Source organism: Curcuma longa, chromosome 15 (genome assembly GCF_044706935.1).
Source record: "Curcuma longa cultivar G26 ecotype Majalengka, Jawa Barat chromosome 15, ITB_CL_G26_1.1, whole genome shotgun sequence".
NCBI classification, from domain to species: domain Eukaryota; kingdom Viridiplantae; phylum Streptophyta; class Magnoliopsida; order Zingiberales; family Zingiberaceae; genus Curcuma; species Curcuma longa.
The window spans coordinates 9,642,649-9,667,651 of record NC_133875.1 but is presented as its reverse complement, the minus strand read 5'-3'; the positions used below and the strand labels follow the sequence as shown (position 1 = coordinate 9,667,651).

The following is a 25,003-nucleotide window of genomic DNA, read 5'->3' as shown; positions in this document are numbered from 1 at the left end:
TAATCTCATCCAACGGTTCTAATCTATTCTCTTCTATTTCTCTTTATTTATTTCGATCCAATGGATGCAACTTGATCTAATCCCACGGATACAAGTTGATCTCATCCATTAACTCATCCTACGGTTGAGAACTAATCTCATCCAACGGTTGAGATTAAATCTCATCCGACGGCTGAGAACTAATCTCATCCGTTTGATTGCATCCTTTTGAAGATGTCTTTAGGCTACAGTGGGGACCTCGAGGAGGTATTGGATCTGGCCTTCTGATGGGTTTCGGATCCCGTATTCAACCCCGAATACACACCTACATCCATCAACAACGATCCATTCCACTAGAGGATCATTATTGCACTACCAATCTAATCCCCAAATTACATTATGGGTTCCTTCTTATTATTTTATGCATTGCTCCCCGTGTTTAAGATATCGTATGTCCGTCAATTATCTGAGTTCACTGACAACTCAATAATCGACATCTAAGACCTTGAATAGTACCACTCAACCTTATTGTCAGCCGGACCAAGTCCACTTGCAAGATTTGACTTGACAATCCTTATGAGCTCTCCAAGGGGACATCATCAGCCCTACTGGGACACGGATTCCTTCTATAATTAATGGCACACCGTATAGATAGCAACATCACCCAACTTACCGAGAATATTTGATCTGACGGAAAGATCTCACCCTTTGGTAAATCAAAGCAATAATTACTAACTATAGGTGCCCATTTATTACATCGGGATTAAGAGTGCATAATTATAATAACAGAGGTCTTGTTCAATTTGTGAGTCAGAGTAAATCGAACAACCTCAATGGTCCTACTCAATACACACAAAGTGCACTAGTGTAATTCTACAGTCAAGACAGACAGTCACCGAATTACACTACAACCGTTCCCGATGGGTTGTCCAACGCCATCTTGGTTGTGAGCCTTAGTTTATAATTCACAAGGGACTGATAATCATGGTCTTCTGTGTCTCACAGACACCAAGTTATCTACAATGTGAATTAAGAGGACTTTATTGCAAAATACACTATTGCAATCATTTGACCAAAACATGATTTCTTTATTTCATAAATGTTTATATACAAAAGACCTAGTCTTACAAAAGACCTTCTTTTCAGTATACTTCCTAACAATTTCTTCGTATAATTAATTGCATACCTAGTGATCGACTTTATAGTCCACACTATTATGAGTGATATTTAACGATACCAAAGTATACAACTTCTTATATAGGAAACCATAGTGACTTCAAGTCTAAGGACTATTCATACCAATTGACACTATGAGAAAGTGTATGACACTCATATAACGATCCATGAAACTTTTTCATGGCGAGTCAATTTAGTATATATTCTCTAATATATATTCATTTGTCAACATGATATCCTATATCCATGATTTCTGAGATCAAGTCATCAATTGACCTACATATTAGTCTCAATGCATTAATATTGTCCTTATATATTAATGCTTGACTAGGTCTAGGAATAGTTAAGAGTAGTGTTCTCTCTACATCATCTCACTATCAATTCAACAAATGGTTCATATCTCTTGTACAATCTCTTATGATTTATTTCAACCAAATTATACCATGAATGCACCTTCATCCCTCTAACAGGGTCAAACTAGGGATACATAAATAAAATAACTCATATTTCTGGACCAAGGTATTCTACATCTATAATTTCATCAAATAACCCATAAAAATCATTACTTATAGCTCCATCATTGGATGATTGAACACAAACCCTGCTATTCATTGTACTCTTTCCTATTCTATATTTTTTAGTATGAAAATTATATCCGTTTATAAAATATGTTGGTCAAGTCCGTACTATTACTTTTGGACCCAATGAAAGATTGAATAACAATTTTTTACTCAACTTGAGTTTGATATTAGTTATGAACTTAAAGCCAAATTTCAAAATTAATTAAAAGTTAAAATATATGTAAACTAAATTTAAATTGCCTACTCATATATGATTTGAACCATGGTGCAAATTCTTCATCACAGAAGTGATTAAACTCTTGTATCGACATTTCAGAATTTAAATTCTAAAAAATTCTATAAAAAATTAATTATAACATAAATTATTTATGACGTAAGAAAAAAATTTAAGAAATATATAGTCACCCGGAATATTATGTTACTTTTGAATAATTTAGTAAAATATATATGTGGGCTACCCACCATTCTTGATCAGTTAAGTACCTCTGTTTACATGGTCCACTTGGTCAACCAAGTAAATTAAAAATTGAAACTAAGATTAAATTGGGATCAATAGGACCCTCATCATTTCTTTTCGCTCTCTGTCTTTTACTCTGAACGTGAGGCTCAAAATAATATGATATAAAAATTGTTACTTCCTGCAGAATATACACATTAATAATAGAGGCTTCAACATGTGTCTCATTTTTTATTTTTTTCTTCAGATGATGTAGGAATCTAATTGTAATAAAATAAAGTGTATTAGATATTAATATATATTAAATAATTTTATTTTTTATGAATTAATAATAAAGTATATAAGTAATATGATTTTACCTTTAAAATGGATACATCTCTCAAAAATGGATTGCACCTCCAACTTTGGTCTCATAAGGCAAGTGAACTAAAAGATGTTCCATCGAATCAAAAAATGAAAGTGAAAAGATCCTTTCTAAATTATATAAAATTATTAAAATTTCTCTCTCTATCGTCTCTATGTGTGAGTATCTCAAAAATATTGAGTAAATATCTGAAGAAAAATGTTTAACTCTGTAATGACACGTCATACAAAATTTGATAAGAGCTCTTTAAAAGTGATAGGAATGAGTCTTTCCATGAACATATGACAATCATGATTTTTCAAACCAATCAATTTACATTCCTTCAACTCGACACATCTTCCAAGATTAGAGACATAACAATCTAAAATTTTTAAAGATTTCACCCATTCATAAATAATAAGTCTCTGATCTCTATTCAATGTATAATTGCATTTGACTTTGGTCCCCTACTACTTTCATGTACATTAAGATTAGGTCTTTTGCAAAAGAATCGCATATCTTTTTTTTCATTCAGATTATCCTTTATTTTTCTAATGATATCCATCATTGTATTAATTAGATTATCAAAATATTCTTCTCAACATGTATTACATTAAATTTATAATTAATCAAATGACTGTACTAATATGGTAAATTCTAAAATATACTTCATTTAGTTTATTTATATGTATTTTCATATTCATAAGTTGTATCATATGGATCTTCAATAACAGATGAAAAATTATGCACTCTGTACCAAATCTTTTGACCTATTAATTTCAATGGCGAGAGTGTTCTTTCAATTCTATTCTTAGTGAATTCATATTTTTACCAACTCCTGGTACTTTTGTCTCCTCTAACGTTGATGCATAAGTAGTAAATATTTGTTCAACCATTAGAGGAAAATTAAAACTTGCACCACTCGGTTCAATAATGAAATTCTAACAGCTACATCAATTACCATCCTCTGATTTGTATTAATAATAACTCTGATCCCTACTGACTGAGACTTGTATATTTTGTCCATATTCCTCATAAGATATAAATGACTCACCATAACAAGTCCAATTATAGTAATTAAGGGTGAAACCAAATTTATAAAGATGCTCTCAAACTTTATCACACTGTAAAAATTTACCATTGTGACACTTTTTGCACAAACATCTTATCTTATCTCTATTTATAAACTCAACATTACTTGAAACAAATCCAAAAATTATTCTAATCCAATAATAAATTCATCAGTTAAACCACTACGTTCAGGTAAGTTCTTTTTATACATCTAACTTGTTGCTTTAAGTATTTTTTCTGAACTCAATAGCTTCTCCTTCTTTCTTTCATCTCTCGTTGGGCTCCAAATGAAACCTCTTTTGCGGTTCCATTCCATTTAAGCCAAACCTTGTGTCTGTTTTAGTGTCTTGTAGCTTTCATTATTGGAGTTATGTTCGATTTCTAGTGTAGCTCTTGTGTGTTCTGGTGTAGTTGACTCTTTTCTGGTGTAGCTCTGTAGCTCGTGATGGGTATCTATTAGTCGAGGACCCCCGCCCAGCCCATCACCGAGCGGCTGCGCAATTCCCGAAGAGGGATTGGGAGATTTAGGTTATGTCCTAAATTTGGCGACAAAATCAAATTCGTCACCGAATTGGCGACAAATATAGGTTTTATCATCAATTTGACGATGAAAATTTATTTGTCTTCAATTTAAATACGATGAATTATTATTTCATCGTACATTCACGATAAATAATTCATTCATCGCCAAATTAGAGATGATTTTATTTTTCATTACTAAATTTGCAATGAATATTTTATTCGTCGTAAATTAGCAACGAATATTTTCATTGCTATTTAGCTACGAATTTGGCTATAAAAATATTTTTTTTGAAATGAAAAATATGATGAATTTAATATGTTGCTAATTCCGTAATAAAGTAAATTTTATCGTAAAATTTATCATAAATTTATGATGAAAATATATTTTATTGCTAAATTTATTGCAATTTTAAAATGAATATTTTTCTTCATTAGAATTCATCCCAAATTTATCAGATTTTTGTAGTATAATTATATTTCTGGCAATATATATATATATATATATATATATATATATATATATATATATATATATATATATATATATATATATATAGAAAAGATATTTTCCCTATTCGTTGAACAAACATATTATTTTATTCATAAATTACTCTTTACGCTCTAGCCATTATAATTATTCATGCAACTTGAATGATTTCTAAAAATTAATCTAGCTAGGTAAGTGCAAAAGAACATATTATTTGATGGATCCAAATGAATCTATGAGAGATTTGACTAGTCCCAATGAACCAATTGTTCCCAGTAGATCATCATTTAAGAGTAGGTTGATCAAGTTTAGTAGTCAAGCTAGGGTGGTCGAATGACCCCATTAAGTTAGCAATCTAACTCGGCTAGGGAGGTCAGCGAGTTCAACTAGATGATTAGTCAATTCAAATAGTTCAATCGATCTGGATTGTAATTTGATTAAGTTATTCAATTTGATTAGTTTAGATAGTCTAGATGGTCTGATAAATCTATTTGTTTTGATCCATCCATTTTGTTATGGACGAATTGCCTGGATTCTCAATGGATATGAAATGTCACGTTAATTACCTCACCCTCTCACATAGTGGGCTACTAGACCAGGACAAACTCCCCTATAATTTACCTCCTTTCCCAATCTCTTGGGGTAGTACTGAAGGAGCCCAATTGAGCTAAGGGCCAAGTTGAAAATTGGATAGATGAAAGGTAATCAAACAAAAGGGTGAGGTGCTAGGGGTTTGAGATGGCGGGTCTATTTAGTTAGTCAAGCCCATTTATATGATCAAGTCAATCAATCTGATCGAGTCAATTGATTTGATCAAGTTAGCTAATCTAATTAGTTTTGTCAAGCTAGTTGCTATGAGTCAATCAATTTGATTAGTCTAGTTGACCTAAATCAATAAATCTAATTGGTTCAGTCAATATAATTTGTCTAAGTCAATCAATATGATTGGTTTGGTTAATCTAATTAATCTAAGTCAATCAATCTGATTGGTTTAGTCAATCTAGTTGGTTTGATCAATCTTAACTATGAGTTAGCAATCTAACAATCTAAGCAGCATAACCATGGAGTCCAATTGAGCCAAAGGCCAAGTTGAAAATTGGATAGACAAAAGGTAATTAAACAAAAGGGTGGGGACGCTAGCTAGGGGCTTTGAGGTGGTGGGTCTATTTAGTTAATGAAGTCAATTTATATGATCAAGCTAATCAATCTGATCGAGTCAATTGATTTGATCAGGTCAACTAATCTAATTAGTTCGGTCAATCTAGTTGCTATAAGTCAATCAATTTGATTAATCTATTTGACCTAAATCAATAAATCTAATTGGTTGGATCAATTTAATTGATCTACGTCAATCAATTTTATTGGTTTGGTTAATCTAATTGATCTAAGTCAATCAATCTGATTGATTCAATCAATCTAGTTGGTTTGATCAATCTTAGCTGTGTTAGCAATCTAACAATCTAGCAGGACCGCCATGGAGTCCAATTGATCCAAGGGCCAAATTGAAATTGAATAGACAAAAGGTAATCAAACAAAAGGGTGGGGGTGCTAGCGGATTTGAGGTGGTGGGTCTATTAAGTCGGTCAAGCTAATTTATATGATCAAGCCAATCAATCTAATTGAGTCAACTAATTTGATTAGGTCAGCTAATCTAATTAGTTCGATCAATCTAGTTGCTATAAGTCAATCAATTTGATTAATCTAATTGGCCTAAATCAATAAATCTAATTGGTTCAGTCAATCTAATTGGTTTAAGTCAATCAATCTGATTAGTTTGGTTAATATAATTGATCTAAGTCAATCAATCTGATTGGTTCAATCAATCTAATTGGTCTAATCAATCTGCTTCGATTAGTTCATTAAATTTCTCCTATAGAAAAGTAATTCTGGAACGCTGATTAATGTATTGTTCGTACTTCTTGATTTATTTTGATGATCAATGAAAAATTTTCATAGGACCAAATCAATTATTTTCAGAATTAATCAATTTAAAAAATTAAATATCTAGATTAATAAAAAATTTAAAATTAATTTAATTTATTTAAATATATAGCTAGTCAATCATGAATGATATGGAGTCCGGACGGCATTCTGTAAGCTCAAAAGGAATAACTCAGATAATATTTTTTTAATTGATGAAAATAATAATAAAATTATTATTATGATTATTATTAAGAAAGACTAAAAGGCGACTTTACTAATTTTTCCATCTCCCGTTTATGGCAGTGGTTTCAGAAAAAGCAGAAGAAGGCCATGAATGAGGCTCTAGAGAAAATAAAAGCAGGTATATATATTATCATTATTATTAGTTGCAAAAATGCTAGTTCGATTTTTCTATCTGTTCGCAGAATTAATGCTGCTAGGCTTCATATCGCTGCTGCTTACTATTGGGCAAGGCCCCATCTCAAGCATTTGTGTGCCCGCTAAAGTTGCAACCATCATGCTGCCGTGTAGCAAAAACAATAAGGAAGGAGAAGACGGTGGCCAAACTAATCGAAGAAAATTATTATGGCATGAGAGAGAAGGAGCTCTTCGTCGTGTTTTGGCTGGAGCGTCCACCTCAGATTCCTGTTCTAATTACAGGGTAAGAGTTTATTAAGTAGGTGCACTTCAACTTCATAATTCCAACTTATTAATTCATCTTTTACTACTGCAACACGAATTTACGTACTATCCGTCGCCTGATTTTTTTTTTTTTTGTTTTAAACTTCAACAGCATTTATGCCACAATATATAATATATTAACTAGCAAGGATTTATGTAGTTTGTGTGCTTTGTTTTATTCCTTTAAAAGATTTAATATTTAAATGCCTAATTATAAATGATGGCTAAAATATCATTTATATCTCTATGATAAATGTTTTAATAATGAGCGCCAACCTGCATGTGAACCGTCTAAGGAGGATTGACATTACTAGGGATCGGACATTTTCAAAAATATTACTACATATGGTCCGGTTTATAACAGATTGAATATTGATGCACCATGTGTACTTTGTAATCTAGCTTTGGACAAATGAGTGGAATCATAGTAGAAGAGGTACATGTCAAACTTAGCTATGAACAACCAAAAGAATGCGCATATGGTTCACTCGAGATGGGTTGATGTTCAACTTAGGTAACTAATGGTGAATGTTGTTCAGACAAAGTAGAGACATTTCCCGGGCTGATTCGAATTTTTGGGCTACGCCGACGGTATACCCGGGCTAGCTCTTAAATTTTTTTTCTCTCCTTCCGGAATCTAAGGGTTTTTTATTCTTGTCGCCCGTCAGACCCCCGGGCTACAGCCCGGGTATAGCTAAAGGTGGCTCCGCCCTTGACTTTAGGTCAACACTAAAAAAAGGAAATTAAAGACTGAAATTTCAATAGATAATTATAATTAGCGATTGATTGGTGATCGATAATTTAGATAGTCAAAATTTGAGTCGCTTCCAACATTTAGTGACAGAATTTATATTCTATTGCTATTTAGCGACGGAATATAAAGTCTGTCATTAATTTTAATGACGGAATAAAATTTTTTATGCTAAAATTAATAATAAAATATTAATTTTGTCGCTAAAATAGTGACATAATTAATATTCTATCACTAATTTTAATTAAAATTTTAACATAACCCCTTTATTTGTGAGATTTAAATCCTGTTTACATATTTACGATACATTACAATGATTCACCATCCACGAGACATATTCAACATTCACGATATAGTATAAGCATTCATGATACATTAAATCATCCACGATACATTTAACATTCACAAATCATGCTGCATTCAATATTCACAAACTACATTAACAAATACATTCATTTATCAACAAAACATTAATATTTAAAACATGTACCATGGTTCAAAAATAAAATGTGAGGAGGATATTGTTTTGGCTTCGTCGAGATTCGAACCCTTGCCCTCTTCTACAACTCTGCTCTATCATAACCAACTCAACTATGCCTCGAGGCCTCAAAATGTGACATCTCAAAAACATAGTGCATCATACAATTACAACTTCAATCACAAAATCATGCATATAGTTCAAATTCATTATATCTCATCCCAAATCTCAAAAATAACATCACATCTCGTCTCATCCTACAGCAAGTATAATACCATGGTTATTAAAAAAACAAAGAATTCAAACTACACTTCATGCTCATATATGAATGTAAAATTAAAACTTCTTATATGAAGAATGTACAAACTAATAAACAGAAGTTTAACATATTTTAAAAGAATACAAACTAAAATGGTATAATATAATATCAAAGTCAGTTCTTCAAATGCTCACTTTTTATTTTCATTATTCTTGAAAAGATATAAGTAATACAATCAGAGTTGTATAGAATATCTAAATTAAGAGAACCATTTTACATGTTTTATGAATGATAAACAAAAAACCTAAGTTGAAGATTAATGTACCTCAAAAGAACTATTGCAAATATGAGTTACTTATCAGGAAGCGTTTGGGTCTTGAGTCTCTGAGTCAAAATCATACGACGTTGAAAAATTTAGGCTCCATGGATCCATGAATTCTTACATTTGTCGTGCTATTAATGTCTTGACTCGATCTTTCATCGACTGCTCATTACTGACTTGAGACTGCACTAATGTTGTAACCCGACCCCTCAAGTCTTGATTTTCTTATTCTAACGCTTCCACTCGAGTAGATGAAGAAGAACTAGAATGACAGAATTTATATTCCCCTCAGTAGGTAGCCCCGTCAAGAGCTGCGTACAATACCTATGGCCAGTGTTGTCCTCAATACTTGTCCAGAGAATCACTCTCGGCTACGTATAGGCCATACAGCCGGGCTACGTACAGGTCATATAGCTAGACTTAGTATAACCCCATCGCGGTGTCGAGATCAAGCCACTGCTCGACTGCGTACAGGCCATACAACCAGACTGCGTACAGGCCATACAGTCCCCATCACCGTGATGGAAGGGTAACAACCACCTATATCACTATATGCCAACTACCGACAAGATACACCCACATCTTTGGGATTTACAATCAAGCTCATGCGTAATGATGACATGATCAAGTCAGAATAATCATCCTCTACCATGTTAATTTACACCGTGTTAATTAACATGTGTAGATACTAATGAAAAGTCCTACTGATCACAGATATTAACATGATGATACATAACTGAAATAGAGACAGTAATCATAAACATGGATAATAATGATCTCAAGCATCAGAGGTATAAATAAAACTGATAATAAGGTCAAAGAAATACGATCAAGCATGTGATAAACATGAGTATCGAAAGCATCTAATCTATAACAAGTATAAGAGCATGATAAGTAACCTAATCACTAGAAATGAAAGGAAGCATGCACTGTAAATAGGAAGAGGACTGTATTGACTAAATACAGTAGACTATCCACCTGGTAACTGTATGTCAAATAAGAACCTCAAGAAAATATACTCTCGTATCGTATCGAAGTCCTATAATCGCTCAGGGTCCTGCAAAAGAGTAATAACAATTCTAAATGCAATGATACATCAAAGAAACCCTAATCCAACCAAGGAAACTCTAAGGGTTACTTTAACCCTCTTTAACTAACCTTAACTTGGGTTAGACTAATCTAATCCTCAGGTCGATATTAACAAAGGTTTTAACTAATCAATTAATTAGTTGTACTAATCGAATCGATCAATACAACTAACCTCATGTTTAATCAAATCTAAGTTAATCAATCAACCTTAAGTTAGACTAATCAAATCTTTAGGTTTACACTAATAGGGATTAGCTAATTAATTAATTAATTCCATTAATCAATTAATAAGATTAAAGAAGACCATTTATGGTTTAAAATAAGTGTCTCATCAAAGGTACTAAAAATTTGATCAAATGATCATCTTATTTGGATTTTAGAGAAAACTCTGTTGATCAATACATATATGTCAAGTTCATTGGGAGCAAGTTTGTTATACTTGTCTTGTATATGAATAACATATTGCTTGCGAGGAATAGTCATTTCTATCCAATCATTTTGAAATGAATGATTTTGATGAAGAATCCTTTGTATTAGGCATACAAATATGTCATGATCGTTCAAGAGGCATTCTTGGACTTTCACAGAAAATCCATATTGAAAAGGTGTTTATAAGGTATGGTATGCAAAACTATGCATCCAGTAACACACCAGTGTCTAAAGGTAATAGATTCAGCATGCAACAGTGTCCACAACTTAAATTTGACATAGTTTAAAAAATATGTCAAATTATACAAGATAATAGACACAGAATAAATCTACCTAGAGTTTAAAAAATATAAAGATTGATAAGGGGATGACATAGTCTATGTCTCATGAATCAATCTAAATATCAAGGATAAAAGAATAAAATTATACAAGATAATAGACACAGAAAGGTTAGGTCAGATCTCAACATTCTCATCACTTAGATAGCAATGATGCATTGTTAGATGTCACTCATTGCTTATGTATCTAAAATATTATTTTAGATACATTGCCAATGTTATGAGGACCTATTGGGTCACATACAAAAAACATGTTGATTTAGAGATGAGTAAATTTTAGTTTGAATAAAATATGATAGACCCTAAGATTATAGGATTAAGTCTAATCTGAGTTAGACTCAAATGAATCCAACTATTAAATTATTGGATTGAGTCTAATCCGAATTAGACTCAATCACTAAAGAGGCTTAATGTCTATTAATAGAGATTAATGGAGTATTGATGAAAAGGAGAGAAAAGGGCAAAAAAAATTATATTCATTGAATGACTCTTTGTATTAATTTGATGACTCTTTGTATTCATTGGTATTCATTGGATGACCTTTTGTATTCATTGGATAAGTACAAAAGACTAATTTTATACATTTGATGAATGATCACTTCTAATCTCCTCTTCTTCTACTATTAGCAAAATCATCCAAGTTGCTAGCACAACGAAGATGATTCTTCTCCCAAGGCTAAGTTCGTGCGATAAACAAAAGACATGTTCATGTGGATATAAAAGTGGCATGACCATTTTGATCGTGCTGAGATCTATCGAATTAAGTTGCTGTCGGGATTATTCCATTCATGCAACAAAAGTGGCAACTCGATCAAACATGTATACTACATTCGTATGGATCTCTAGAAGGATCAATTTTGTTCTACTGCGTTTATTTATTATTTTTCATAAAAAATCCCTGCATTTATCTAAATATTAGTAGATCAGATATTTTATTTGCAATTGATTTATATAATATCATTCTTGTGCTAAAAAATTACATGTAGTTGTCATTAAAAGAATCTTGAGATATCTCAAGGGTACTATTAATATAGGCCCTTAATATCCAAGCACTAATGCACTAAATTTGGTGAGATACATCGATTTCAATTAGGTAGGTTGCAAATTGGATAAGAAGTGTACAAGCGAAGGATGTCAATTTCTTGAATCTTTTCTTGTTAGTTGAAGTAGTCGAAACTAACATTGTGTTGTGCTATCATCGATTGAGGCCAAGTATGTTGCTATGAGTTAATGTGTGACATATTTATTTTGGATGATGCATACATGAGCTATGGACCTTATTATAAAATATGCAAGTCTTGTGTGATAATATAAACACCATATATTTAACCAAAACTTCAATGCATCTCTTTGAAGCAAAACATATAGAGGTAAAATATTATTCATTAAGAATCAGGTGGTAAGGAAAGATGTAATACTTAACTATGTGAATTCACGTCAAATCTTTCGCCAGCATGCTTACTAAGCTGAATATAATACACTTCGAACAGAACTAGATGTGAATTGTAGACTAGAATACTTCTATATTGATTCTATATTTCTAAAAATTAGTTTTACTCGTGTCTAATGTCATTGCACACTTTTCAAAACTATCCATTCAAATTCAATATATTATGAATGAGCAATAATACACTACATAAAAAATGTAATATAAAATTTAACATGACACACTCCATGTAGCGGATTCCACATCCATACAGTGAGGTCCACATTCATGCAGTTGAGTGTGTCGAGTTTCATACTATATTTTTCATATAGCGTATCATTTTTCATTATGAATAATCTTAATTGTCGAAGCAGTAAGTACTTTCTCTCAAATTGTGAACCTGGTATTTTTGCAGGACAAGGTATCCTTGATCTCACAATCTGGAATTCACCAATTGCACATTTTCATATTTGTCCTTGCAGTACTTCATGTTCTTTACAGTGCTCTCACCGTGGCTCTTGCGCAAGCTAAAGTAAGAACTCAGCCATTCTCAATACACACACACACACAAAATGTTTCAATTTTTAATTACTCTTTCGGCCAACCAATATTTAATTTCTAGCACATTCTACTTGTTGGTAGATGAAGAAATGGAAAACATGGGAGTTAGAGACAAAATCACAACAGTATCAGTTCTCAAATGGTAGCTAGATGGAGTTGATCTTGTCATTCCAATATATATGTGATTAATTGGTTTAAGAATTGATATCAGTGTCCACCATGTATTTCTTGCAGATCCTTCAAGGTTTAGGTTTACCCACCAAACTTCCTTTGTCCGAAGACACATGGGCCTTTCAAGCACCATTGGCATCAGATGGATTGTGAGTCTTACAATAAACCAAACATCTATCGTTCTGATTATAGTTATATACTTGCTACATAACTCAATATGTCCAAAGGTAGTCTAATTTTGTCCGAATTATAATTTTTGATTGCTTCAAAATGATGGAGAATACATAGGTACCATCTGATCGAATGATTCATCCCATTTCATGCATTCCATACTTAATTCATTTCCTACTTCATAGCTTATGGACTTTTAAAGTGAGTCACCCTTAGACAAACCCGTTATTTTTCTCGTTGCTAGTAGTGGAGCAAAAATCATTTATACAAAAGATTAAATTTGAAAAACTAATAGTTGTGAATAAAAAAATTAAAGACTTAAATATATAAATTTTAAGTCTAAGCATTAAAGACTACTAAAAATAGAAAAAATTTTCTAGAGCTATAAAATGATCGAGAATTATGGCTTTGTTATCATTCTTCAAGCACCCTTGCTTTGCTATTTATACCGTTTAATCAATGCTTGGATAAGCTTCACCTACCTGATTCTCCTTCGCTAGTCACTAAAATGTAGATCACTAGATCATTATCTGTTAAATGTTACCTCTAATAACTCATTGACAATCAAGTGACTCAAACCTCATCATCAACTCCACTAGACAATATCTTCATACTGTCTTATTTTTCAAAATCAAATAGTAAATCAATTGAATCAATTCTTATTAATCGACTATCTAATCAACTCAACCCAAATAAAAATATTTTATTTACAAGTAATTTAGCTTGAGTAGACTCCTTAGTTGACTTAGCATATTAGTTAATTGAGATAAACCTCCAACTGGATTATCGACTATAATCTCAAAATCCTTTATTGGTTGGTCGAGCCTTAGGCCTAAATAAAAGTCTACTTGAACTCCAAAGTACAAGTCATTTGACTATAATTTTGTCACGCTCCGAGAGACTACCAATCCGGAAAAATTTGGATAGGACTTCCCCTTATGACAATTCAAAAATTCCTGTACAATTGATAAAGGCCCACACGACCACTATCTAAACCAACACACATAACATATGCATGAATCACAACGGAAACTATCCCAACCAAAACTGACATAAAAACCCAGGGTCTGGGTGGTGAGTATAAACTCAGTAGATAATCAAATAAATAGTGCATGCTCAAAAGTATATATATGAAAGCAAAGGATATACAAATGAATAACAGTAATCAACAAGTGATTAGGACCAATAGTGAACTACAAATAAAGGAATATCTGTAATAATCCTTTTGGTAGCATATGGTCTATAATGGATCTTATAAATACAGTAATCAGTATGAATAATAATGTCATACGGATGCATCAACCAAGTATACATCTCACATCCAAATGCAGTATATACGGTCCAGTAGCATAAATATATAGCAAGCATACAATACAGCATATGGATGATACAACTGCCCACACTCGCCCCAATACTCACGTGTATATGACGCTAGGGGTGTCCAACATTACACTGCCATAAATCCAGCACCACATAAAGTAGCTTGGTGACAAATCGATAAGTAGTCATGTATAGCTACATCATATGGCCAATACCTGTACCCCATACTCGTCTCTAAGTACCACCCCTTTGCGGTGACCAAGGCACAAGACATTGACTCGGTTGGGATGAAGTTATACAGCCAACATCCCTTAATGGTTCAATGAATAAGGAATTTCTAACCACCTATTCTATAACTTGCCACTACTAGGCCAACTACCAATGACGATTTACCTACAACATTGGGAATTACAATCGTCACGTCGCACTCTGTATGATGTGATGATCAAGCAACAATAATCAATATTTTACTATGCTAAATCAACATGCATAATTAATTGGATCTCAACTTATCATAGGTATCGTAAACCAGAGATAATCAATAATATTCCACATAGATAGCAAAGTATCCATACAAGCAACAATATAGATGTCACATGAGATCAATCGAATCAAGTACAAGCATAGAATCAACAGGAGTATGACTAAAATATCCAACCAACCACAATGAAATGATATCATGCACTAGAAAAGAATTTACTCTGTAATAACCAAATACAAAGATTACCCACCTGATAGAACGAATGTTAATATAAGAACCCCCATAAAATATAAACCTCGTATGTCATGGAATTAACCAATCAAAGTCCGGTAAATAGAATACAATATCTGCTAACTAATACAATTATACATCTAATATAACAATTAATTCTATCAATAACAGCTATGATACATTAAATCATTATCAACCCCATACAACCAACATCCCCAATCTAGAGTCAACACTGAACCACACTCCAATTGCCTCATCAATTACGGTCTAAATCCAATTACCACAAATTAATTTCAGATCTAATTAATCACATAAATCCTTAGTAAATTCAAGATCACCTATAATCAAATTTAACTCAAACTAACCCACAACAATAGAAACTAATCTGATATCAATAGTAAGCAAATCCACTGGAAGCTAATCAACAGATTCCCAACAACAAGCTAATCTTAATGAAATTCAGAATTCAACACACAGGAATCTCACATCTCAATCAGATATAAAGCTACCGGAAAAGCAAAATAACAACTGGTAAACTCACCTGATCTCTAGCTAATCCATCGGCACAGATCAATCATCAACTTCACAGAAACCCAACAAAATAGAACAACCTAATAGAATTCAGATCACCGATCACCATCCTCAACATCCAAACCATCCACCAAATTCATTACTGAAACAAGAACTAACTGGATCAAAACACTTACCTCAGATCTGTTGCTCTAGAACCCAGCTCCGATTCTGAGCTCCGCTTCCCTTTTGGTTGTGACTGTCGTCCTCCACCGATCGACTTCCAATCGAGTTGTGAGCTCAACCAATTAGAGATCACAATGATAATCACTAAATAACCACGTGTAATTAGGAATCAAACTCACAGATCGATCCTCCTTCAGATCCGATCTCCCCTATTTGTGTCATGCCGATCGTCGTCACCCGATGGCTCTCAGCTACTCCTGGCAAGAAATCAGACTCGTCGGCCGGAGCTTCAGGTCACCGACAATCCACCGCGGCGTCTACACCAGATTCGATTGAGCGTGATCATCGATCGGGAGAAGAAGAGGAGGTTTTAATTGGGTTTTGGGTTAACGGGTTTATCCAGGCCCGACCCGCTTACCTAATTGAACTGGTTAATTTGGGCTTCAATAGTAAACCCAATTTGAAACCCTTCCCATTAATAACTTAAGCTTTAATAATATTCATTAGAGATAATAGTTAAATTAAATATGGATTAATTCTCCCTTGATCTTTATTAACCAATTAGAGCTAAATTATTTACAATTAATCCCAAACTTCAATTTACATCTTGAAAAATTTCTAGTATCTTACATATTAATCAACTATCTAATCAACTCAACCCAAATAGAAATATTTTATTTACAAGTAATTTAGCATGAGTAGACTCCTTAGTTGACTTAGCATATTAGTTAATTGAGATAAACCTCCAACCAACTAGATTATCGACTATAATTTCGAAACCCTTTATTGGTTGGTCAAGCCTTATGCCTAAATAAAAAGTCTACTTGAACTTCAAAGTGCAAGTCATTTGACTATAATAACTCACTTGAGTGTTTATCTTTGCATCTTCATTTTATCCACAAGTACATTTCCTATCAGGTCATAAATTCCTCAGATGCATTGAGCCTTTAACTTATTCTTATTCTACATAATATCTTTCACTCTTCATCTTCTAGCTTAATTTCTTCGACTGATTAAACACCTTGATGCTCCTCATCTTGTGATCCTTTTAATGTTCCATACCATTCTTCTTTAATCTCTAATGGACCTCCAGCTATCGAGCTACACAACATTTATTGTGCTGTCATCATCCATGACTCAACCTTGTCACGTCACAAGTTCCTTGAGTATTGTGCATCCTGTCAAGTCTTTGCATAACTTAACATATACATTGAAAAGGCAAATAGACATAACGTAAACCCTTTATAAAACATATTAAAATATCTTGGTCAAACTCAACCACTCAGGGCAAGATTGCGTTAAGTTTTTCATTTTTTTGATGCTTGATAATTTATTTAAATTAAATAAAATGATAAAATTAAAAAAAATAAAAAAAGTTTCCCTTACACCTAAGCTCCCATGAGCTAGTATTTTATGAAATAAGGAGATTTATACGTGTTGACCTTTTTAATAATTTTCAAATTTGTTCTAAAATTGTTTTACATGAAAAATGGTTTCCCTTATAAAGATCACTTAATTTTTGTGCATACAATTTTTTATAGACTTTGTTGTGGTTTTTTTTATACATTTCCAAATTTAGGTTATTAAGACTTTTCAACATTTTGATGGCCAATTTGGATAATTTGAATAATCAAACCAATTCAATTTTGAGTATTTTATTCCATTTTGATTTTCTTCATAATATAATAATTTTATGCCATGTAGAATACCAATAGCATGTATAAATTAATGTTATTTACTTATGGCATGTTCAAATAAATTTTTGTGACACAGTAGCATCTAGAATTATTTTTATGAACTTTATGTTTTTATAAACTTTATGTTTTGAATTTGTAACAAATTGATTATTTAACAACACTTGGGTGGTTATTCTATTCCTAAGATTATTATCATATATATATATATATATATATATATGTGTGTGTGTGTGTGTGTGTGTTTTCCATACTCATATTGAATATCTATATAATTTCCATACTTATTTTTAAAAATAAGAATTATACTATACTTCAAATACTAGAGCATGAGTTATGCCTAATTACATGCCTTGATCACAATGCCTTTTTGTTATTATTAAGATAATAAGATTAGACTTGCATGTAATTATACTTTACATATTAATGATTATTTGATGTGTGACAAAGGGAAGTAGGGAGGTTTAAATTAATAAACCTTTTCCCTAATTTGAAAGAAAAGGGGTCACTCCAATGGTAACTTACTTGGGGGATGAAGTCCCAACTTAAGGGGACCTTAGGCTAAGGGACAAATTTGAGTTTTTAATTTCCTAGTATACTTAATTTTTATTCTCTAATTTAAATGGATTGCTAAATATTAAAAGGGGATAATTTTTGAAGAAACAATGCTTCAAAGTGGTCGAGCTATGACTAGGTTATTTTGAGATATTTGAAAAAGGATTTAAGTTAAATTTGCATCAAATGTTTACATGATAATTCACGTAGAGCTTCAAATGTAGCTCTGTGGTTGACATGTTCGAACACAATAGCTTAGATGCTTGAAATAACTGTTAGGGCTTGAGGAGCTTGAAAGACACTCTAGGGCGAGAGCTGTAGGTTGTTATTGCTAATGCAATCACTGACCATGAGTTTGATTCTTGAAAACTTGAAATGAGGTAGAGCTTCCACAAGTTAGTGACTTTGGTTGATTTTGTTTGCACTCAATAGCTTAGAGGCTTGAAATAAGTGTTAGGGCTTGAGGAGCTTGAAAGACACTAGGTGTAGGTTGTTATTGCTAATGCAATCACTGATCATGAGTTTGATGGCTTGAAAACTTGAAATGAGGTAGAGCTTCCACAAGTTAGTGACTTTGGTTGATTTTGTTTGCACTCAATAGCTTAGAGGCTTGAAATAAGTGTTAGGGCTTGAGGAGCTTGAAGGACACTCTATGGCCAGAGGTGTAGGTTGTTATTGCTAATGCAATCACTGATCATGGGTTTGATGGCTTGAAAACTTGAATTGAGGTAGACATAGGGACGAGGAGTATCATATTTATCATGGAGCAAGCTCAGGAAGCTGAAATATTGATAGAATGGAGGAGGATTAAAAAGGCTGGAGACCTAAACGAGTGGAAGCTATGAGAATTATAAGTGTGATTCCAATCTTGGGCCTTTACTTTTTGTTACGCCCCGGGAGACAGCTGTCCGAGAAATTTCGACAGCATCTCCCCTGTAACAATCGACCTTCCCTGAATACATACACGATATAATAAGGCCTACCTGGCCACCATACACAAGTCAAAATATGAACTCCGTACTAAATAATATAAATAAAATCCACTACCAATTATATAAGCATGCACCACCACAACTAACACATACGAAAATTCACCGAAAATAGAACAGTTTCTGACACAATACGACATAAAACAATTCCTGACACAATAGACTCCAAAAATATAAGCAAAAGCGAAATAAGCAAATGCAACCCTACGAGGGACTAGCAACGCGGCTCTCCAGACAGACGTCAACCTGAAAAGAATAACATCAACGGGGTGAGTTCAAAGAACTCAGCGGGTATCAAGTAGACATGTATCAAATAGCTAGCAGACAGTAATGGAAATACCGATAGAAGAATAACAGGAATGAAAATCTGAACACATGTGTATATATATACTCACCAGAACATGCTAACGATATAATCATAGGTAACATGATCTCTAACAAATCCCTACGACACCCTGTATATACATATCCAACATATGCAGAATAATCGTAAAGTAACCATATCACCAAAGAATCCCTATATCATGCACAAGTATAAAAACCTATCCTGGTCACCCCTGCTACCCATCTGATCCTTACATACCAAAGTGCGGTCGCGTGGGTCCTCAATGATAAATGCCCGTCAGATCCATCACACTCGATGTGAGGTCGCGTGGGAACTATGCCCGTCAGATCCATCACACTCGAATGGTGAGGTCGCGTGGGAACTGAATATGCCCGTCAGATCCATCACCGATAGGTGAGGTCCCGTCAGATCCATCACCGATAGGGAACTGAATATGCCCGTCAGATCCATCACCGCTAGGTGAGGTCGCGTGGGAACTGAATATGCCCGTCAGATCCATCACCGCTAGGTGAGGTCGCGTGGGAACTAAATATGCCCGTCAGATCCATCACCGCTAGGTGAGGTCGCGTGGGAACTAAATATGCCCGTCAGATCCAGCACTGGTATGTAAGGTCATATGGGTAGGGGTATAACCGCTGTGCACTCTGACGTCATCGCTAATGCGTGACCGAATGGACAGTATGCTGGCCAGCATGTCATAATATAAACATGGTATCTAACCCTAGTACATGTAACTACCTACAATCCATAAGGCATACTACACTAGTACTACTGTGGTACCAAGTCATATGTCTAGCATGTGCATCAGAAAAGGTGATGTATAACAATCAAGCAGTAGCATATGGAATGTGTCACATGATATACAGTCAAATGAATATCTGGTAAGTAATCAGATCATATGTATCAAACAAAATCGGTATAAACTGAAAATATACTATCACTGGTAGCTAGAAATAAATACATGTCTAAACATGGCATATCTATAAATAGATAAGTCAGAGACAAGATACCCGCCTTCAGATTGGTTGCGCGTAATCGCAAAGAATCCGAGTCTGATAATGTTCGCAACCAAATCAACTCAAATCAAAACCCTGCAATAAGGATAACTAACATTATTCCTAAATACACGATCAAACAAATACAATACTCGATACACTAATAGATTCATACTACATTAACCAATCTACCTAATCCAACTAAACTCAACCAAACCAATAGAACACCCGTCTAACCAAGGTTCTACATATTACTCCTGATTAGATTAACCTTGGTTAAATCCATAAACCCACAAAATAAAATTCCAACTCAACTTAACAATCAATTAGGACCCAACATGCCAATCCTAATCGTCAGATCAATCATCAAAAGTAATTTGATTCCATTAATCCACAACAAATCAACCACAGATCCATCCTCAACCTCACACCAATTGGTTAATTAAATTCTAAGAACAAGCTTACCTCAAATCCAATCAAGCCTAATTTAGCCTTCCTTCTTGCTTCGGTTCTTCCTAGCCGAACCCAACAAAAATCCTCTGATCCCAAAGTCCACAACCTGTGAACCCAAAAACTTCCTAAATCCGAAGAAATCCCAAGAAGAACCATAAATCTGAAGAACTTCCAGCTTACCTCACGGATCCCTACCCTAGATCAATCTCCGATTCCAAGCTTTGCTTCCTCTTCTCGATCAGAACCAACCTTCACCGATCAGAATATGTGAGCCCAATAAATCTCAAAAGACCATAGCTAACTTCCCCTTACCCTTCCGGTCCGGCAGCGCCCTTGCACGGTCGGGAGCGACAGGCGGGGGCAGCGTCCCGCGGCGAAGATGGGGAAGAACCAGAGGAGAGGCGATGGCGGTGTCGGCGGTGAGGAAGGCGCGGTGGCGTCGAGCTAGGCGTTCCTGCGGGGATGGCTTCGGCCGGCGAAGGGGATCAGAGGTGAAGGCACAACAGCGGCGGCTTCAGCTGGTGAGGCGCGGCGGCGAGCGAAGAAGAGGAAGAGGGGAGAAGCGGCGGCGTTCGTGCGATGGGGAAAAGCCGAAATCAGGTTTGGGGAGAAAACCTTCGGCTACTGTAGCATATAGGGTAAAGGTTTCTTAAGGCTTTTTCCTAATGGGTTTAGATCCAATAAGCCAATAACCATTAACCCATTTATCCTTTACCTATAATAACCAGTTTTATTTAATTAAAACCTATTATTAATTAAGTTAGGGATTAATTAGAATTAATTTATTTTCAATTTAACTCCCTAGGTTTTCGATATTTTACACTTTTGGATAATATCACTAGGGGCGTTTAGTTATTTAGAGGTAGACTAATTTTTGAAGTCTTCAATTGAGAGACAATAGGCTTCAACTTCTCTTCTATTATTTTATTCCCTTTAGTAGGGAAAGTGAGAGCCTCTTTGATTGTTCTTGGCATTTTGTCATTTTGCATTGCAACGGTGAAAATTTTCCTTCCCTGGCCCGGAAAATAATGTTTTAGAATAATTCCATGATTTCTGTATTTTTACTTGAAATTTTGTAGATTTATTATTTGTCTTACTTCCATTTGGATGTTCAATCTTATAAGGAGATAATGCTTGATTTATTGTCCTTAATTAAAATTATTCACTAGAAAAGTAGCATCATAAGAGGTAAATTCAATTACATATTTCTTTAAATGTTTATATTTTAGGAGCTAACTTCCGATGCTGATGATTACGCTCATGAACAAATTAAAACCTGCAAATCTCCAATGTCGAATTTCCAAATTCATGTTTTTTTGATCCATAATTCATAAACATGGATGCAATTGATCAAGACGGTGCTAGACTAAGTATGTAGATAGTGATAACACTACATTACCTAGAGGGTGAATAAAAGTTGGCTTGGGAGATCATTGGCCTAGCCATCTTCTAAAGAAGAGTTGTATTTCTTCTTGTTACTTAACTGTCTTGTGGAGTACTCAAATTAATTGTCTATCGATAGCTTTTTTTTCATACACAACTCTTTGAGGTCAACACTTTTCAGACCCTTGGTCTATTCTTGAATTTAAAAAATCTTTTTTATCTATTTAATTTTTTTAAACCAAATTTATAAATTTTACAAAACAATCTAAAATTTATGAAAAATTATCAAACAAACCTAATTGAAGAATGTATAGTCATCAATAAAAGTGATGAAATATCCTCATGTTAATCTCTCACATTTAATTTACAATTGACATCAACCTTACTGAATTGCAATGAAGAGTCAAACCTAGTTCCTTTTCCAAATGATTTTCTTATCATTTATCCACTATACAGAACTTTCACAAGTTGATAGATAATTTTTTTTCAATTCGTTCAAGCACTAACATAAATCACAACACAACATCAAATGTAGTTAGCATACATTACAATACAATCATTTAGAACAACTAAAATCATAATTTCTAACAATGTTGGTTTAAGGTGTTAGTTCTCTTGAGATGTTTTGATATTTGACGAACATATTTAAGAGAGTAGTTTATATTTCACATGTTGGTCAATTTCACAAATTGATCTAGTTGAGAAAATGTCAATCAAGCAATAGTCTCACTAGAAAAACATTTTGATCACCAAGGATAATCCAGTGCACGCAACTCTCTGATAGGCTTTCCGCAAGTGTACGAAATATCGTCAAGTAATAAAATATCAAATCCATAAGGACCGTGGAATTAATTACTAAATCAGCACAATAAGAATGGAGAGTTCGTGTAAATTGGATTGATGTGGAGGAGAAAGAGTGTTGTAGTGCTTCTAATCCTTAATTGGAGAGAATTCAACTGTGACAGTGTTTGGGAAGGCGATTCTAGGACTTCGGATTCCTTGAGATAATGATTATTTGACTATGGATCCTCTACCATTCCTCAATAAATACATAATTGTAGGGATTCTAACCAAAATATCCAATTAGACCTCGTCAGATTTCCTCGGAATAAATCAATGGTGTTCTAGTGTTACTATTGTCGATTTGAGATGACTTCAGATAGCCTGGTTAAGGCATTCCCGCTGTCACTCGGGCGCCCCAGTATACTACTAGATGTCCTACCCTCTGTTACTGGGTATCCGTTTAAAGACCTTTCCCCAACAATAAGCAACCATTAGTTATCCCTCATAAAGATTTATCATAGCCTAAGAAATTCCTCGGAAGGTCCGGTTAAAGGCATTCCTCCTGTCATGAGGTGCCCCGGGTATACGATCCTAAGAATCCTCAAACCATAAATCATCTTTATCCTCATAAATTCAATACCCATTCACAAACATATCATCAAATAAGCACAAGGCAGAAATTCATGAAGCAAATTGCACATTCATATCATAGAACATGGTAATTAACAAATCCACAAGTACAATCAACCATTAACCTCAATTCCTCCTACATCCTAGAATCTAGAGGACTACTCCATAGCGGAGAGGTTACAACACGAAGAAGATTATAAATAATACATTCTATCCCTCGAATATAAGAAGAAAACAAGGAAAAGAACTTATCAATGATGTCTTCTTCTCCGACTTGCAATCTCTGTGAAGATGGTGAATGGAGGTGATGGAGTGTCCGAACAGATGAACGGATCGTCGAATCTTGCTTCGGAATGAGGTGTCGGTGGCTCTAGAACGCTCCTTGGTCTCTCCAAAGTCTTCCCCCTTTTTAGGGCTCATAAGAGCCCTATTTATATGGCCAGGTACGCCCCCGTCACACGGCCGTGTCTAAGAGACATGACCATGTGTGGCCGCTACTCTATTGGTGAAGCACGGCTGTGTCTGAGAGGCACGGCCACAAGTAGTGGATGATTTGAGCAGGTGGCACAGCCATGCTTGTGAGGCACGGCCAGGGGCTATCACTTCTCTGTTGATGAGACACGGCCGTGCCTCGTGCCTAAGAGGCACGACCATGTCTTGGCGTGGCACTGGAAAAATGACACGGTCGTGTCTGGGAGACACGGTCATGTCCTGGCTGCTATTGGAGAAGGGCACAGCCATGCCTGTGGGGCACGGCCAAGAGCAGTTGGGCTTCTGTTTGAGAGGCACGACCATGCTCTTGGGGCACGGTCTCTGGAATTGGTCTTCTATTAGCAAGCACGACCATGTACACTTAGCACGGCCCTGGGGAGGTATTAGACACAGTTGTGCCTTTGAGGCACGACTCTGTCTTGCCTTGTCTTTAATTAGTACTCCGTTTTGTCTGTTTTGCTCCGTTTCTGTCCTGCAAACACACAAACACACAAGCAGTCCTCCGAACTAGGAAATAGAAAAAATAATGCCTAATACACAAATAAAGGATGTAATGAACGCAGAGAATAACATGAAGTACAGAAAGATGTGCGAATAAAGTACAAGAATCGTATATAATCCCTACGCACATCACACTCCCAGACTTAAACATTTGCTTGTCCTCAAGTAAAAATCTCCATCTAGATTCAGATAAATGATACAAAGCAGTGTAAATATCTCAAGCACATCGGTCTAATATT

At 34.4% G+C, this 25,003-nt stretch overlaps 1 protein-coding gene and 1 long non-coding RNA gene across 2 annotated transcripts in view; one reads left to right on the top strand and one right to left on the bottom strand.

Annotated features, from left to right (window-relative positions):
• Positions 1-25,003, top strand: part of LOC141846074 (MLO protein homolog 1-like) — a 48,399-nt gene that overhangs the window by 12,443 nt on the left and 10,953 nt on the right. The window contains exons 2-6 of the mRNA XM_074734058.1: positions 6,843-6,900; positions 6,965-7,200; positions 12,728-12,844; positions 12,955-13,015; positions 13,108-13,193. Coding sequence (XP_074590159.1) covers positions 6,843-6,900; positions 6,965-7,200; positions 12,728-12,844; positions 12,955-13,015; positions 13,108-13,193 — 558 coding nt within the window. The remainder of the gene's footprint in view (positions 1-6,842; positions 6,901-6,964; positions 7,201-12,727; positions 12,845-12,954; positions 13,016-13,107; positions 13,194-25,003) is intronic.
• LOC141846076 (uncharacterized) lies at positions 19,200-21,558 on the bottom strand. Its single transcript, XR_012603318.1, has 5 exons — positions 21,288-21,558; positions 21,156-21,224; positions 20,988-21,081; positions 20,542-20,618; positions 19,200-19,427 (listed from the first exon to the last, which is right to left on the bottom strand). It is a non-coding gene; the product is annotated as an uncharacterized LOC141846076 (long non-coding RNA).